An 18,376-nucleotide genomic window follows, 5' to 3' on the forward strand; every position below is an offset into this window, starting at 1 on the left:
AAAATGTTCTTAATTTGATGAAATCTTAAAATGCGACATATTATGCTGAAGGGCATGAAAATACATGCAGTTATCCTAACAAACCCTGAGCGGCGCTGTTGCGCGATATTGAAAATAAAGATGTTCACTCACTCCACTGAATAGAATGCAGCGCTACAGTTACAAAACACTTGCTATGTAGTGAAGGCATATTTTATCATGTAGAAATATGTGAAACCTGATATTATATAACCTATATATGTATCATGTAAAATTAATCATATGACCAAATTCAAGACAAGAAGTAGCCAAACTAAATTGAACACTTAAGTTCTACTGTTGTGAACAACTGTACACAGTTAAGCTTTGGCTCTGTAATCTTACCTCCACTCATAAGGTGAACTGCCTTCTGACCCCTCTGGTCTATAACCCACGATCATATGTCAGATTTCAGGTGCTAACTTTAGCCACAAGTCTGTGTTTCTGTCATGTGCCACATTCTTTCACTCTTCAGACGCCTCTGCTGGTGATAAACAGTACTGCAGGTGCTCCTCTCAGTGTCTCTCAGGCCAACTCCATACATTCCTTCATAGTGTGGTTATACGGAAAACGCCTGAAGATGCATTTCCCGATCCTGAGGTTTGTGATACTGTACGTTACACATAAGTTGAGCAGCACAGCAAGTAAGTTCTGCTGACATTTTCTTCTTTGAAAGAGGTGCACTGTCTCATTTTCTGTTTGACATTGAGAAAACTCCGTGTGAAAGACTGACTGGAACTCTCATTGCGTGCCTCGTGAAAGTTTACTGTCCAGACTTTAAACTGGCGAAGTGCAAACTGTAATCTTGACTCCTCTTCAGGAGCAATATGTCTTCATTATGGAGGTCTGTCAAATAGGCTATACTACTTCTCAAAGTGAGTACTATGAAAAAGACTTACCTCAGAACAATATCAATAACCTAAACCTCAGAACAATATCAATAATGCCACCTAATTAATATATAGAATATAAGGGTCTGTTTTTAACCATTTTCCCATTAAAATAAAACAAACTGTAATTGATTTACACTTACTGAATAAGATCCTATAGAATGCATGGATGGATACTCTGTAAAAAAATAACTGTTGGTTTAACTTGAAAAAAAAAAAGTTACCTTACAATTTTGAGTTCATTGAAATTAAAATTTGAGTTAATACAATGAAGGCGATTGATTTAATCAACAGAAACTCAAAATATTATGTTATCTGAACCACATTAATTATTTAAGTTGATTTGACAAAGGAAAAAAATGTGATAAATCATGGAAAGCGTTAAGATACACAATACATACAATAAAATATTACAATAATTATACAAAATTAGTAAAGTAAATAATGTTGATAAAAGTAAACAATATATAAAATGCTGCAGTGTTACTAAAATGATGTAATCGGAACTGGAAAAATATCAAATGCACACATTTATGACCTTTGAACATAGAACTTTTGAGTTTAGAATTTTTTGAATTTAGAATTTTGTGAAAGTCAAAGCTGGATGTAATTAAATTGCACAAATATGTTTAAAAATATGATACACTAGTGGTTGTCCAGTGCGTGCTGCATGCTGTGATCCCACACTCAATATTCAGCTCATAAACACAGAAAGTTCCAAACATTTACTACTTACAGAGGGTAAGTGAGCAAGGTATGGGACTGAAATTAGAAGTGGGACATAAACTTTATACAGGTCCTCCCTGAAAACGTCTTGGTCTTCAGTGCTCTATATTTAGACCTAAAAGTATCTGCAAGAAAAGTATCTCCTCACCATCAGCTCTGAACTAAACTGAACTAAACCCCCTCCCCAATCCCCAAAGACCTCCTGTCTCAAACACTGCTAGGATTTCACTCTTCCTGGGATGTAGAAGAGAGCGGTAGTTGGTGGAATCCTAGCCAACCCTGAGGAACTGGATTAACCTTAAAACAGCCCTCTTGGGAACCTTTGATTTGAACTGTGATTTGATTTGTTTTCTGAAACATTGATTCTTTGCTCTCAGGTAAGAGGAATCATTGTGATGTTTGATTGATTGCAACGGGGGGAATTGCAGGTGATAAAATGTTATAATGAGGTCTTAATCTGGACAGGCTGATACTAAGGGGGTTAGAGTATGTCGAGATGATTTATTATTGTTTGCAAATGGTAAAAATATGTTGTTCTTGGATAGAGCTGCCTCCTGCTGCATATCATAAATCAAATAGGTCTAATAAAACAATGACTTAGCACTTTATCTTCTTCACATAATAAATAAATACAAAATTGAAATATAAATAACCCTCTCCCATTTAAATGTATATATGTAATTGCTAATGATTTAACTGTGTAGTCCTTACTGCATTATTATTTATTTATTATTTTTGGTAAGTTCAAATGCAGAAATGTTTTCTCACAGCTCCTTAAAATGTGTGGCGTTCAGACTACTCAGGCTTACCATTGCAATGCTTCAGCAGGACATTTGAGGAATTTGCTGACTAGTTACCTATGGTGGATTTATTTAGTGTGCTAAAACAAAAATACCCCTCTTTGCAACAAGAGACTGGTGTCAGTTATGGAATTCAAAGTTTTACTAATTGACTGTAATTTAAATATACTTTATAGTTATATAAAGTTTTGAATATTAGTATGAATTGGACACTATAAATATTCATGCAAACAGTCATCAAGAGCAGAAAGCCATATAAAAATACAAAAATAACTGTTGCTGTTAATGTCATGAGATTGACTTAATACATTGGGTGGGGGTGGGGAGGGACATTGGGGTGTGAAAATGGGGAATACCTCTTCTAACTTTAATATTCCTCCTGACCACATAATACATATTATATTTTACAGCATTTATGTTTTTTAGGGTAAAAAATATTGTTATTTTTATGTTTATGTTAGTTTATTTGGAAGTGAAGAGGTAAAGTGAGAATCCTTGGGTAAAATAAGCCCCTGAGAAATTGGGCTCTGAGTAGCATGTTGTTGTTGGTGTTTTTAGTATTTAGTTTAATAATAATAATTATTGTGATGATAATTCCAGATAGCCAGGCTAGGTTTATGCTTTTGTTTTACCTACAATATTATGTTGGGGGATGCATGACCATGCTAAACTCACCTAATACAATTTATCTGTAAATCCATCTTTTCCCATCTTCCCCTACCAGTTTATTCAGATTTAATTTCCTCCTTCAGATTGCAGTGATGCCTGTCTCTGGAACACCTGATCCAACCAACAAGAGGAAGAAGCCTTCGAAAATCATCACAGACTTCTCAAACATCTCACAGCATGGTCAGTGGTGTTTCTTTGTTTCACAAATACACAATATGTAGTAGAAATACACACACCAGAGTCTTAATTCTGGTTGAACACTCACTTGTGAGATCGTGTGATGACGGGATGAGTGTTGTAAATGTCACACTTAATTACCAAAGCCCTCACTGGTGTCCTGTGACAACACGAAAAGCCAAAGCCAGAAATGCCAAACAACCCCCAGGCTCTCTGTAAATTTCTTGAGGTGTAAATCCCCACTGAGAACACTTAATTTATTGGTACTGTATGTGTAGAGCCTCAAAAAGAGAGAATATACAGTACACACTTGACGTAAGCACACAGCTAGTATTGCAACCAACTTTAATGAGGGTCCTGGTCTCAGTTTCTAAGAATAGTCACAGTTTGAATTTTTTTTTTTTTTTTTTTATGCATCATTAGATTCAGTTAAATGTCACATTTGAACTAGAACCGCATGTTATAATGTTCTTGTTTGTGCTGGAGTCATGGGCTATCAATTCCCATAGTTTGAGGAGCTGTTGCAGTGCAATTACTCATCCCAGCTTTGACATAAAAAATGCCTCTGTCATACTATTAAGCCGAGTGTAATGAGCGGTTAGCCTAGCAGTATGTGGCTGGCCAATTATTCTTCTAAAGAGAGTTAAATCTCAAAGACATTGTCAAACTGTGTGACTTCACAGCTCTCCTCTAATGAGCAGCTCAATTATTAGGTGCTTTGCGTTTGTGTGTCTGTGTGTGAAAGCTGTTTAGTGTACTAGAATCTCCCACTTCATCTGCTTGGCAGGGTGCTCATAATGGGCAGTTTGTTTACAGGACAGCATTCTTGCGGCTAGCGTTTCAGAGCCAAATAAATTAACAGCAAAATTACTGCCAATAAGAAGAGCTGTTCGGCAGAGATTTCACTTCATTTCACTTTATTTCACTTCAGTCTGTTTCAGCAGCTTGTCACGCATACACACATCGGGACAAATATGTGTGATTCATGCTCTGTTAAAACTGTTTATACAAACACTTAGTTCCAATCTTTGATTTAGATTTTTATTGTTTGTATCACTCTGCTTGTCCATGTTTGCATGTTCTAGACAGACTGTGTATTTATTGTCCGTTGATTTGCACTCTTTCTGAAAGCTAATTTGATACGCCAATAGATGGCGACAAGTTATTAGTCATTAATGGCTTGTTTCCACCGAGTGGTACGGTTCAGTTCAGTACAGTACAGTATGATTTGGGGCGGTAAACACTGATCAGGCTTGCATTTCCACCGCTAACAGTACCCTTACTTGATAGGCGTAATGTATGCAGGAAAGTAGCGATTAACGTCATTCTTGCGTGAAGAGGAAAGTGACAGTAAACAACAATGGAGGACATACAGCAGCTTTGTTTGAGCAATGGCTAAAAGCTGCAAGGAAAAACAGACGAAAAATACACATTGTGTTACAATGGTACTGTGATGTCATTCCCCTTGTAGCCTGCGCAAGTGGCGATTCTCTGTCAACCAATCAACATTCTGCAGTGAATGTAGCTCTAATCTTTTGGTACCGGTACTATTTTGTTAGGTACCCCAACATAAGAGTCCCAAAAAAGTGGTACGGTTCGGAATTAGGGTCCCATTCACAACTTCTGACAAAACGGCAAAAATTGTGTACCATTCTGAACTGTACTGAACCATAGCACTTGGTGGAAACAAGCCATAAATCAACCGATTCATTCAAAACACTGATTTATTCAGGAACTAAATATGTGACTCGCTGCATCCAAATATGCCTAGTTCCTTACTATATAACAGAAAACAGTATTTGAAAAGAGCAGTATCTCCAAAGTCATAAGCTGCATTTGAATATACATACTTCCCTAAAATAGTAATAGTAATAGTAAAGAAAACTTTCCTAAAAATTTCTAAGTGCGCATCCAGTCTATCCCATGAGTCTATGGGAGAAGAGTTGTGAATCATAAGTCACATGACAATGACAGTATGGTGAGTGTAGTTTGTCCGTTTCAGTGAGTATGCCATTTCAGATGCAGACACACTCATTATGATTCATTGAATTGTTCATTCAACCAATTTGTTATAAAAACACCGATTAATTCAGGAATTAAATGGAACTATTGTATGTTGATTTGAAATGCATATTAGTTTACTTTTGCTTTATTTGGAACTTTTTTTTTTGTTTAAAAGCAATGTTTCTGTTGGTCTGAATAAAGCTTAACCATGGCCCTCAAACTCACTCACACACACACACACACACACACACACCCACACACACACTTCTGAAGCTTGTCCAATGATCTGATTTACAAGGTAATGCAAGCAGTGCTCAGCACAGCATCCTTCTCTTTGGTGTCGCATGTGGCTTGACTCCAGGTTTAATGGCTGATAGTAAAGTTAAGAAGGAATATAATAAAACTGATGCAGGGCTTCTGTCCTGTAAAATGGATAAAACCTCTTTTTCAATCTAAGTAAAGTTCTGTTTTCATGCGTCATTTAGACACTAGGATAATGTTTCCAATTACATTTTGTAGTAATTTTAATGACTTGAAAGGGGCATTGTGTTAATTCTGATTGATTTTTCCTTTTCCCTTCCCAACACACTGATCTTGACCAGATCAGGAAGACGAGAATGCTGAAGCTTCTGAACTGGACTTGGGGACCAAAATCAAGGCCCCTAAAGATGTGATGTTGGAGGAGCTGTCTCTCATGAAGAACAAGGGCTCCAAAATGTTCAAGATGAGACAGCAAAGGGTGGAGAAATTCATCGTCAGTGACGAGAACCTGGTCAGCAAAAGAGGCATGAGAAAAGCAATAGCTTTGATAGGAAATAGAGGTTTATAGATTACATAGGATCAGGATCACAAAATAAACCCCCTGACAGCTGGATCAAGACCCTGACATCCTGACACATATGAATTCCATAAGGAATAGAAGACTTCTGAAGGAACTTGTTTTATGCATGACTGTTTATCATGTAAACAAATTAAAGGGTTAGTTCACCCCAAAATTAAAATCAACCATGATTTACACACCCTCAAGCCATCCTAAGTGTATATGACTTTCTTCTTTCAGACATATACAACAAGTTACATTAAATCATGTCCTGGCTCTTCCAAGCTTTATAATGAGATAGAAGATGAGATTTTGAAGCCCAAAAAAGTGCAAACATCCATCATAAAAGATATCCACACGGCTCTAGGGGCCTTCTGAAGTGAAGAGGTGCATTTGTGTAAGAAAAATATCAATATTTAAAACTTTTAAAACCAAAATAACTAGCTTCTGACAGACTTCCGTACGCATTGATTTTCGGCAAAAGAGTGAACTCTGACCTGCCGCATGACGTATTGACAAACGCAGAAGCACAGAGGATAGAGCAAAACAAAACACCGCTCGCGAATTAGAAGTCTAAAACAAGAATTTTTAAAGAAGAAATGTCAGAGGATTTCGATATAAGACTAGAGGAGCTTCAGTTTGTTGCCTTTGTCTGAAAGAAGAAAGTCATATAGCTGTTTGCATATATGGCTTGAGGGTGAGTAAATCCGTTTAAGTATTAAGAAATCACCACAGTGTGATTAAAATCACATTTACTTACACATCTACATACAGGTGCTGGTCATATTATTAGAATATCATCAAAAAGTTGATTTATTTCACAAATTGCATTCAGAAAGTGAAGCTTGTATATTATATTCATTCAATACACACAGACTGATATATTTCAAATGTTTATTTCTTTTCATTTTGATGATTATAACTGACAACTAAGGAAAATCCCAAATTCAGTACCTCAGAAAATTAGAATATTGTGAAAAGGTTCAATATTGAAGACACCTGGTGCCACACTCTAATCAGCTAATTAACTCAAAACACATGCAAAGGCCTTTAAATGGTCTCTCAGTCTAGTTCTTTAGGCTACACAATCATGGGGAAGACTGCTGACTTGACAGTTGTTCAAAAGACTACCATTGACACCTTGCACAAGGAGGGCAAGACACAAAAGGTCATTGCAAAAGAGGCTGGCTGTTCACAGAGCTCTGTGTCCAAGCACATTAATAGAGAGGCGAAGGAAAGGAAAAGATGTGGTAGAAAAAAGTGTACAATCAATAGGGATAACCCCACCCTGGAGAGGATTGTGAAACAAAACCCATTCAAAAATGTGGGGGAGATTCACAAAGAGTGGACTGCAGCTGGAGTCAGAGCTTCAAGAACCACTACGCACAGACGTATGCAAGACATGGGTTTCAGCTGTCGCATTCCTTGTATCAAGCCACTCTTGAACAACAGACAGCGTCAGAAGCGTCTCGCCTGGGCTAAAGACAAAAAGGACTGGACTGTTGCTGAGTGGTCCAAAGTTATGTTCTCTGATGAAAGTAAATTTTGCATTTCCTTTGGAAATCAGGGTCCCAGAGTCTGGAGGAAGAGAGGAGAGGAACACAATCCACATTGCTTGAGGTCCAGTGTAAAGTTTCCACAGTCAGTGTTGATTTAGGGTGCCATGTCATCTGCTGGTGTTGGTCCACTGTGTTTTCTGAGGTCCAAGGTCAACGCAGCCGTATACCAGGAAGTTTTAGAGCACTTCATGCTTTCTGCTGCTGACCAACTTTATGGAGATACAGATTTCATTTTCCAACAGGACTTGGCACCTGCACACAGTGCCAAAGCTACCAGTACCTGGTTTAAGGACCATGGTATCCTTGTTTTTAATTGGCCAGCAAACTCGCCTTACCTTAACCCCATAGAAAATCTATGGGGTATTGTAAAGAGGAAGATGCGATATGCCAGACCCAACAATGCAGAAGAGCTGAAGGCCACTATCAGAGCAACCTGGGCTCTCATAACACCTGAGCAGTGCCAAAGACTGATCGACTCCATGCCACGCCGCATTGCTGCAGTAATTCAGGCAAAAGGAGCCCCCACTAAGTATTGAGTGCTGTACATGCTCATACTTTTCATGTTCATACTTTTCAGTTAGCCAAAATTTCTAAAAATCCTTTCTTTGTATTGGTCTTAAGTAATATTCAAATTTTTACTGAATTTGGGATTTTCCTTAGTTGTCAGTTATTATCATCAAAATTAAAAGAAATAAACATTTGAAATATATCAGTCTGTGTGTAATGAATGAATATAATTCACTTTTTGAATGGAATTAGTGAAATAAATCAACTTTTGATGATATTCTAATTATATGACCAGCACCTGTACTCTTAAAGTGAAAGAACCGTTTATTGTTCAGTATACAGCATAACAGAATGATCTTCTTTTTGTTCCCTGTGCATTTTTTTTAGCAAAACCTCCAGATCCTGGTTCCTTCTCTGGAATGTGAGATGACCGCTCCACCTGAATCATCTCCTAAACCAGAGCCACCTCAAGGTAAATCTCACCTTGTAACATAATTTTTCAATAGCAAATTTGTAAGTCTATGGAATTAATATTTAGACTTTTGTTTGTCTGTTCTTTTTATGGCAGAGGAAGTAAATGCTGAGGCAGAGAAGAAAAAGAGACAACTAGAGTATGTTAAAACATACATATCACCATGGGAACATGCTATGAAAGATGACGAGAAACTTAAAGAAACCATGAGGTGGAAAATGCCAGGGCCTCAAGTCCACAAGGACCTTCCAAAGTACAAGAGTTTCAATAGGTACTATAATATTTTATCATTTGTAAAAATAATTCTACACAGAAGCCATACCTTTTGATAGTTATTATTCACCTGATCATCTACATGTTGTTCTTGCCCACAAGAATGGCTCTGCCCTTTGGAGGATTTGAAAAGGCCTCTCATCTTGTCACCTTTGAGCCCCCTGAAATCAAGGTGACCGATGAGGAGCCACAGCCAGTGTCTTTGTTGCAGAATAACATTTGCTGTCGGCCTTCTTTCAACCGCACTCCGATCGGCTGGACATGCAATGAGGAGCACAGCCACATCCACATGGAGCTGGATAACATCCCCTTTGATGGAGAGACTGACGACCTCTAAGAAACTTGCCCATCTTAAGTGAACACAGACATGTATATACACAACAACATACATGCTCTAACGTAAAGGCCAAGTACAGATGCGTACAGACATACACATACCAGCAAACAGGGACCTTATGCACTCACACCCAAAAACTATGAATGATTCGTATTTGCATGAGAAAGGAATGAACTTTGCCTTTTCTCCCATTGTTTTGTGTGCTGTTTACTATGGAAACGGATCATTGCATGTTGTGATTTGCTGGTTCATAGTTGGCAGGCACATTATGCCTACTTGACTGCAATGATCTATGATAGACATATAAAGTACCTAAAATGATCAAGCATTAAAATAAACTTTTGTCCCTAAACAGAATGTGGTCTGATTTATTATATAAAGAAGAAATCTCTCAATGTACTGCATTAATAATGTTTTTTATCTTTGTTTAGCAGCTAGATCTCCTGTTCAAAATATGTCACATTACTTCAAAAAAATAAAGCAATACATTAAAAATATATATTTAAAAAAAATACATGCAGGTCATTGACGAATAAGGTTTTTAAAAGTGTAAAAAACATAATGGAGATATAATTAATTTTGAAGTTTTATTAAGTGTTAACAATGAGATTATGTGGTTTTTATAATCAATTAACATTGCTTTTGTCATTTTTTACAAAATGGACAAAATTTGTCACCAAAAAATTCATTCGGTTTTAACTAAAATTTCGATTTTACCAAATGACGATGTTTTTAATCAACGATATTTTTAATTTTTAACGATATTTTTATATTTTTTAAACAACGCTAACAGGCTGAAATCTAGCTTAGCAAAAGGACAAACATTTTATATTTAGTACAAGTTTTTTAAATATTACAACATTTTCCATGTTTTATAGCGGTTGTACCGAATGACCTGATGTTACAGGACATGAATATGAGCAAGTGAAAACATGAATTTTTCAAATAGTTAAAAGAGAGTTAGTTACTTTGCTTCATGACCATGTGGTCATTTGCAGGTGTCTGAATGATGCCACATCCTGTCACAAGATACTGAACGCATGACTTGATCCAAAATGGTCCCTTTATATTAGTTACTCCAAATGACATTCTTTCTCATAACAAGGCAATGACTTCTACACACAATTTTAATACCATTTTGCACTATGCTGATATATGATGTTATAAAATCATGCCAGAATAAAAATATAATACATTTATTACATTTTAAGATATTTTAATCACAAATGAAATGGCTGTATTGGCCTTTGGACGGTTAAACCGAATCACCTTTTGACACTTCAAAATCTTTAAAATACTTTTATGTAGCAAAATATAATTAAAACCTTTTGGATTCAATAAAAGAGATCTAGTTGTACTACCTTACATACTTTGGATGTCATATCTTTGTTTTTTATTAATATTAAGGTCTTTGCACAAAAAAAAAGGTATCCGTCATGTCATTGGACCATGCACAATACATGAATAGTGGCTAGTTTGAAACATATTCTGTACTGACCCTTTAGACCAACTTTTTAGGTCTTTCTTGGTGATTTTCTTTTGTGTTTAACATTTAAAATCAACTTCATATTTTGACATAGTTTGTTAAGCTGCAATTCAAATTATTGTAGAAAAAATATATATTTACAGAATAAGTAATTTTCAGCCCTATCCCACATTTTTTCATGCAACATCTATGTTTTTAATAACTCAGCCAATATGTGTCCCTTAAGAAGTGATGATGGCTCCTATTAACTTGACTGATTAATGTAGCCTTACAGCCCTGTTATCCATTAGAATCAACATGTATTTGATGAAGGACTATAAAACAGAATATAGGTATAATGCTTAATCTGTCCTTCTGAGGTGGACAAATAGCATTTTATGATGGTTAAGCACTTTTTTTCACTGATAGCTGCTTTGATGAAAATGTTGCTACAAGAATGCACTTGATAAGTCCTACTTATAGGCCTACTCAGTTCGCAGAAAGTGCAAGTTATATAGACCATCATTGTTTGCTTTTTGTCACACAATGTTGGACTGCAAACACGCTTTATTCAGAATTCACGCCTCTCTCTCACACAAAACCGGTTACGTAATGGCATTCTGATGTACCAACTAGCTCCAGAAGATGGTAGCAAATCGGTCCTCAATCTAAAGGGAAGCCCTTTATCGCGAGAACTGCATATTTAGAGAACGCCGTTATCGCGAGATCCTCATGTATTGGCTGCGGCGCTGGATGGCGCTGGTGGAAATTTGGGAATGTGCGGTCAAGATTTCTCCCGGATTGAGCTGAGCTCGGACAGGACGCAAGACTGACTGCATCTGTGTGCGAGCAGTAAGGTGAGTAAGCACTCTTTAAACTTAATTAACAGTGCTTTCGAAATTGGATATATGTGCAAATCCGAAAATGTAAACATCTATACAGCAGAAGTGTAACTTGAATTCCAGCAAGCTTGCATCCCAGATGTGTAATGTGATGGGAAAATTGCTTTACATCAGCGCGTGCGGATGCGTCTCCCTGTCTGAAGTCAAGGATGCTCTGAGCTGGGACCGTTCAAAAACATTATGTCACCAATTTACAGGCATATTTATCTCTAACGTTGCATTTGGCGTGGTCGTACTCGGCATTTTTAATCTGCAGAATGATTAGTTTAGCTTGGCAGTGCACATGTAATACTTTATTTGACAGTTGTTTGCTTTTTAAGCGCTTGTTCAGTAATTTATACATGTTGTTGAAGTTTTTTATTGTCATTTTAAGCTTTCGCTGTGTCTTGATAGATCTCAAATTATTTTATCCTGCAGTTTTCATTGACTCACTGAAGTGGACAGCACATGGTCGATATTGATTTAGTTTTGTGGTTGCGTTTAAGTGATTAAAGAGACAGTTAATCTAAAAATGAAAATTCAGTAGTCATTTACTCGCCCTCATGTTGCTTCAAACTCATATGACTTTCTTTCTTCTGTGGAACACAAAAGGAGACGTTAGGCAGAATGACAACCTGTATGAAAAAAGATTCAACAAGAGTGCAATTCTGCCTCCTTTTGTTTCCAAGGAAGATAAAAAGTCATACAGGTTTGGAACAACACGAGTAAAGGATGAAAGAATTCTCCTTTCTGGGTGAACTATCACTTTAAATTAATCTCATCCCTGCATTAGTGCAGTGGACCTATTAGACAGCATTTTGGGGCATCATAAGCATATGCAGTATTCAAGAGCACAAATTCAGCTGACTCAGAATATACCTATGATGTCCAAAAATGCTGCACGTGCCTGTTACTTTTGAGACAGCAGTGTCGGCCAGCACATGTTCCGTTGCAGAAAAAGTGCACGAGGTTTTCCATTCAGTTGCAACGTTAGTTATGCTGTCCTGGTTCAACTGCATAAGTCTTGTGAGATTATGAAATTCCAGCGAATGTTATTTTGTAAATTATCATTTTATGTAATTTAATTTTGTAAATCCTTTCTCATCATAACATGCCTATTATGAGAGCACTTTTGGGTTCAGTGCAGGGTCGATTTCCTGTGATTTAGACAAAATGCAGAACAAATTGCTTTGTCTTTTTGTGCGCACTGGTGTGATACACATTTGTTGGTTTTGTAATGTTTCAGTTGGACACATGTTGCATGCATTATATGAGCTGTGAGATCAGCAGTGATGTTTTAAAGGTGTTTTATTATGAGTGATTGTAATTACTTTTAATATTTTGAGATTAATAAACTCTGTTAATGCAGAATGACAATTAATTAATTTCCAGTGCCTTTCAGTTCTGTTTGTTTACCAGTTAACGACTTTAAACGTGTGTAAATTTGTCAGTGATGTCCATCCCTGAGAAGAGCTTCTAAGGCCCATTAGGGGGCCCTTGTGCTTTTATGCACTACATGAGTGGCCCTCATGGGGGTCATCAGTCAACAAGCTCTCCGCACTTCACAGAGAGAAGTGCGTGTGTGGCGTGTTGGCAAAAGCCTGGGAAAATGAAATGAGGGGCTCTCTGTGGCGGTGTAACCTTTCTGATTTCATCATGCGGCTCAGGTTGTAGTTCTTACACAACGTAATTGTAAAGCTGTTTTAAACCCCCCTCTCTGAGAACGTCACTCCGAGCTTTTACAGCTGGGGGCGGGGGTTTGGAAAAGATTGGATTTTTATCAGCTTGTGCGATTATATTTCTTCTCTGAGGCTGAGTGGAAAAGCTGGGTGGCTTGGTTATTAATGGGAGAAGTGTACAGGTTGGTCATAGAGATGCTCTGAGATTGTAATACGTGTGCCTCTTGCTTCTGTTCAAAAGTGATCAGTACTATGCAGCACATTTAGACATTATCAACTAAATAATGCCCTAAAATTCATCACATAGCACGGCAGTAAATTGACCCCCCCCCCCTCAGAATGAGTAAGCTGGCCAATCAAATCAAAGAAGGCGGGGCTTACAGTTCACAGAAGACAAGTGCTTTAGTTTTAGCAGTGAAAGAGTACATTGCGAGTAAGTAGCTAAACATTTTTGTTTAATATTTGATGACTGTTTTATGATTGAAATATTCAGAGATGGACAGTAACATCCAGTGATGCAAACTACTCAACATTTTTATGAAATTTCGCCGTTTTGAATTGAAAACAAACATGCTATTATTTGATTAAAATGATCTGATTAATGTAATTCATAACTGAATATGATGAGACAAGAAACGATTTGCATTTTTGACATATTAGACATACAAAAATATATATTTTGAAAAATATATTTTTTAATAGTTTAAATTGATCACTTAATAACTACAATAGACCTGGAACTTTTACTGTTCTTATTTCTTTTTCGTTATTCCCTTAAATCCTTTTTAATTTTTTAACCCCCCCCCCCCCCCCCCCAAAACAAAACAAACAAAACAAAACAAAAATAACGGTTTTATTCAACAAATTTGTCTGTCCTCTCTGCCATACTGCTACGGTATTTGTGTTGTAGAGTTTCAGTCTTAATGTCTGAACGCGGGCTCAGTATTGCCAGTAGTGATCGACCGATATTGATTTTTTTTTTTTAACCGATAACGATAATTTGTGTTTATGTGCCCGATAACCGATATAAAGAACCGATATTTATTTACTGTTATACTTCTGTTTTTTCACGATTACAACACCACTGAACTGAACAAACCATTTTATTTATAACAATCATTCATTCCTTGCATAGAAAACAAAACAAATCTTATTTTTACACTAATAAATAGAGGGGACTGAAAGTGCAAAAAATAAAAAAAGTGCACAGTTACTAAACTGTTTTTGTTTAAAAAATAAAATCTTAGATGAAGTAAAAAACAAACAAACAAACAAACAAAAAAACAGGTAAAAATAAAGCACATTAAAGTAATTCTAATAAATTAAAGACAGGAGTCATATCAACTTTGCAGAAGTGTAATATAAGAAAAGTTAAACTACAGATTTATAAGCTGTTTAATAGGCTAAAGAGTGAATAATAACTCGCTGGATAATGTTAAATAACTGAATAATATTCTCTGGAATACTGGAATATAACAAACAAAACATCATATTTTATTGCATTTCTCAACTGGTATGTTATGTCAAAATTATGAATAATGTTTTTGTTATTCTAGATTATGAAATATCTGCTGACAAAACGCTGTTTGTCTATTCATTTACACAACTGGTATGTTATATCAAAATTATTAATAATGTTTTTGTTGTTCTAGATTAGGGCTGACCGATAAATCGCATGCGATTGTCACGCACATTGTCCATGAGATACGGATATTAAATGCCGCTCCATTTGAATAATCAGCGAACCGGCTTTACTGACGAAATGCGCGTCACAATCGCATGCGATATATCGGTCAGCCCTATTCTAGATTATGAAGTATCTACTGACAAAGCGCTGTTTATCTATGCATTTATACAGAACTATACTCAATATGCAATCACTCTTGGAGATAATAAATAAAAAATTTTCATAGAGTTCTGTTTACCTGGATGTTTATTAGCGAAATAATGGTTATATAGTAGGGGTGTGACGAGACAGGTAGCTCACGAGACGAGACTCGAGATTGAGTTCACGAGACGAGACAAGATTTTTCCACATTATTTTTAAGAAATCCTCAATCGCGAAATACATGACTAGAAAAAATAGTCTGCAGGTGTATTTGAAATGTTTTAACTAATCATCTTGTAATGAATGTCATTTCAGTTCTACTTTCTGAGTATGAATTATCATGCAGTAAAAGACAACAATACTCAAGTACTGTAAAAGGTTTTGCCACTAACTCAACTGACTGACTTCTCTTCTGTATGATTTCAGTCTCTTCAGACCTTACTGTACATGATTTATGAGCTTCTACAACTTTTGACCTCCTAACTGAACTCCTTTCCACAAACTGATCCTAAAAACAGTATAAATAAAAATGGTAGAACTTTACAATAAGGTAAACATTAATGTATTAACCAACATCAACTAACAATGAGCAATATTGTTGCTACAGTATTTATTAATATTTGTTTATGTTAGTTAATAAAAATAGTCATTCATTGTTAGTTCATGATAGTTCACAGTGCATTAACTAACGTTAACAAACGAAACCTTGTTGTTTGTGCTTAATAAGATTAAGAGAAAACTGTTATTCATTTTTTATGGTATCACTTTACATTAAGTGCAACCATAATTGCATTCTTTCAATATTCAAAGTGCAAATAAGACCACATTTTTCAGAGCGTACTCTTTAAATATGCAACACAGGCGACCGTTATCCAACTGAATTAAATGTTTTACAATTAAATACAAAGCAAAACAATAGTGGAGGCGTAATGTAAACGTAGCAGTGGCATATTCTTTCCTAATCATCCTAACACTCATGGCAACATCACGAGACTACTTTTTGCCTCGACGAGAAATCTCGTCACAGTTTAGTCTCGCGAGATCTCGTGACATGAGATCTCTTCACACCCCTATTATATAGTAAATGTTTATATAATTAAAGTGTTTTAAACAAGTGAAATCTTGTTAAAAATTACATGCAGTGTCGGCACCAATGGCCTCATGGGCAGCGCGCTGACATGTAGCGTCAATGCGCTTTGGGCGACCTGAGTTTGAGTCCCGGCTTGTGGTCCTTTCCCGATCCCGTCCCCCTCTCTCTCTCCCACTTTGCTTCGTGTCTAATCACTGTCTTATCATAATAAATGCAAAAACGCCAAAAATAAATCTTTTTTAAAAAGTTGCATGCGGTGGCCGTGCTGGAGCATTTCCTGTGCATCAACCCACTGAGAGAACAGCAAAATGCAAACAACTTAACGAGACTAATGATGAGCAACAGAGAGAGAATTAAATTCAGCGCTTTTATTTTCAACATGTGCTCATTCGTGGCTGTATTATTTAATTCATGCAAAGTTACATCTTTATTGACAGAACTCTGTGACTCCGTGATCTTGTCTCTATTTCTTAGAGAAAAGCTGCATAAACTAGCTACATTTCAGGCATTTATGTAACACATCTAATTTGTGCATTAATGGCTGTTATTTTAAATAAAATTTACTAATTACAGCAAAACAGGTAAGTATACTTGACCTGTGCATGCCGTTGTCTCGTCTCCCCTCAGATGCATTGTAATGGCGATCCTGCACGCAATTCTCAAAACATCCACAAGATGGCGACATTTATCGGTAAATCCGATATTACAAAACCGAAATCCGAAATATTACGGTAAAATGCTTAAATATTGGGAAAAATATAAACACTGAAGCTCTGCAACAAAAATAGCTTAGCAGTATGACAGGGGACAGACGAATTTGTTGAATAAAGTTGTTTTTTTTGTTTTTGCGCACAAAAAATATTCTCGTTGCTTCATAATATTAAGGTTGAACCACTGTAGTCACGTTGACAGTTTTAACAATGTCTTTAGTACCTTTCTGGACCTCAAAAGGTGCAATGTCGTTGCTGCCTATGTGTGGATCAGATATTGGATTTCATCAAAAATATATTAATTTGTGTTCCGAAGACAAACAAAGGTCTTACGGGTTTGGGACAACGTGAGTGCAAGTACTTAATGACAGAAATGTTATTTTTGGGTGAACTAACCCTTTAATATTAATATAAAAAATGATAGAAATATTATAAAATATAATTACTTCTTATATAAAGACTTTAAAAAATATTACTGAACAAGTAAACTGAATGTGCGGTGCTACTTGTGAATGCACCTTTGATGAAGTTTAGTCAGATTTTTATTGCTTTTATTTTTAGTTGGGACACAGTGATTATCAAGAAAATTAAAAAATGGAAATTCATGGCAAGGAAGTTATCAACCTCTGACATAATAGTTTGTAAATTAGTCTGTAGTGGGTGTAATTAATTTCAGAAGATGCTCATGTTGAATTTGTCATCTTTTGTATTTCCCCAGGCAGTTGTAACAAAACACAATTTATATGCATGCCATTCTCATACCCTTCTTTCATATGGCATAGACTCAGTGTCAAAGTGAGAAAAACAGCACTAAATCTAGACAGGGCTGGAGATGAGATAGTGAAAGTGAGGCGGTGACACAGTGTCTTGAGTGCTCTATCTTTCTGTTTTATTTTTCCTCTGCTTGTCCTTGACACTTTGCATTCTCTCTACCCTTGTCTACTAATGGCACATTGTTGCTTGAAATGTTGGGATGTCAATGCACTAAATTGCAGTAAAAATAGTGCTGTCAATGTGTTAAGAAAATATTTTATAGGTAGGACTTTTAAGCAAGTCTGTTCAAATATTGAATTTGCCTTAATGTTCCAAAAGTTAATTTGGATGTTCATTGTAAAAATGTTCAATGCTGGAAAAACCTGGCAAATGGACTTGGGGAAATGGGGAAAAGGCCATCAATCACTGTGAACATAACATGACATTTTCCATTACGTATTACTTTGTTACTGCATTAAATATATGTTGGAGTTGAAACTATTCTATTCAAAAATGCATTAATTTAAGTACATTTTCAGCCAGTGATGGCATTATATAACTACATAGGGTATGTCCTTATAGTGGTATCACTATCATGTGCTCTGTGTTCAAATTTGTCAAACAGACTAATCATTTTATTTATGGCCAAATAGCATGAAGCAGTTCAGGGGAGAGTTTTAATACATTGTCAGGAGGGGCTGTTTCAGAAACAATGGGA

At 36.3% G+C, this 18,376-nt stretch overlaps 1 protein-coding gene across 1 annotated transcript; it reads left to right on the top strand.

Annotated features, from left to right (window-relative positions):
* The first annotated feature begins 1,878 nt into the window (after nt 1-1,878).
* On the top strand, nt 1,879-9,464 carry myoz1b (myozenin 1b). The gene is made up of 6 exons (XM_067369951.1): nt 1,879-2,011; nt 3,187-3,283; nt 5,887-6,056; nt 8,558-8,642; nt 8,739-8,913; nt 9,018-9,464. The coding sequence occupies exons 2-6, from the start codon at nt 3,196-3,198 to the stop codon at nt 9,250-9,252; spliced, it is 753 nt and encodes a 250-aa protein (XP_067226052.1). The 5' UTR covers nt 1,879-2,011; nt 3,187-3,195; the 3' UTR covers nt 9,253-9,464.
* The last annotated feature ends 8,912 nt before the right edge of the window (nt 9,465-18,376 follow it).

This window comes from Chanodichthys erythropterus, chromosome 19 (assembly GCF_024489055.1).
Source record: "Chanodichthys erythropterus isolate Z2021 chromosome 19, ASM2448905v1, whole genome shotgun sequence".
In the NCBI taxonomy this organism is placed as follows: Eukaryota; Metazoa; Chordata; class Actinopteri; order Cypriniformes; family Xenocyprididae; genus Chanodichthys; species Chanodichthys erythropterus.

Coding starts and splice junctions, on each gene's coding strand:
- myoz1b (XM_067369951.1), top strand. CDS start 3,196: ATGCCTGTCTCTGGAACACCTGATCCAACCAACAAGAGGAAGAAGCCT. Junction 3,284..5,886: donor CTCAAACATCTCACAGCATG/GTCAGTGGTGTT, acceptor GATCTTGACCAG/ATCAGGAAGACGAGAATGCT. Junction 8,914..9,017: donor AAGTACAAGAGTTTCAATAG/GTACTATAATAT, acceptor CTTGCCCACAAG/AATGGCTCTGCCCTTTGGAG.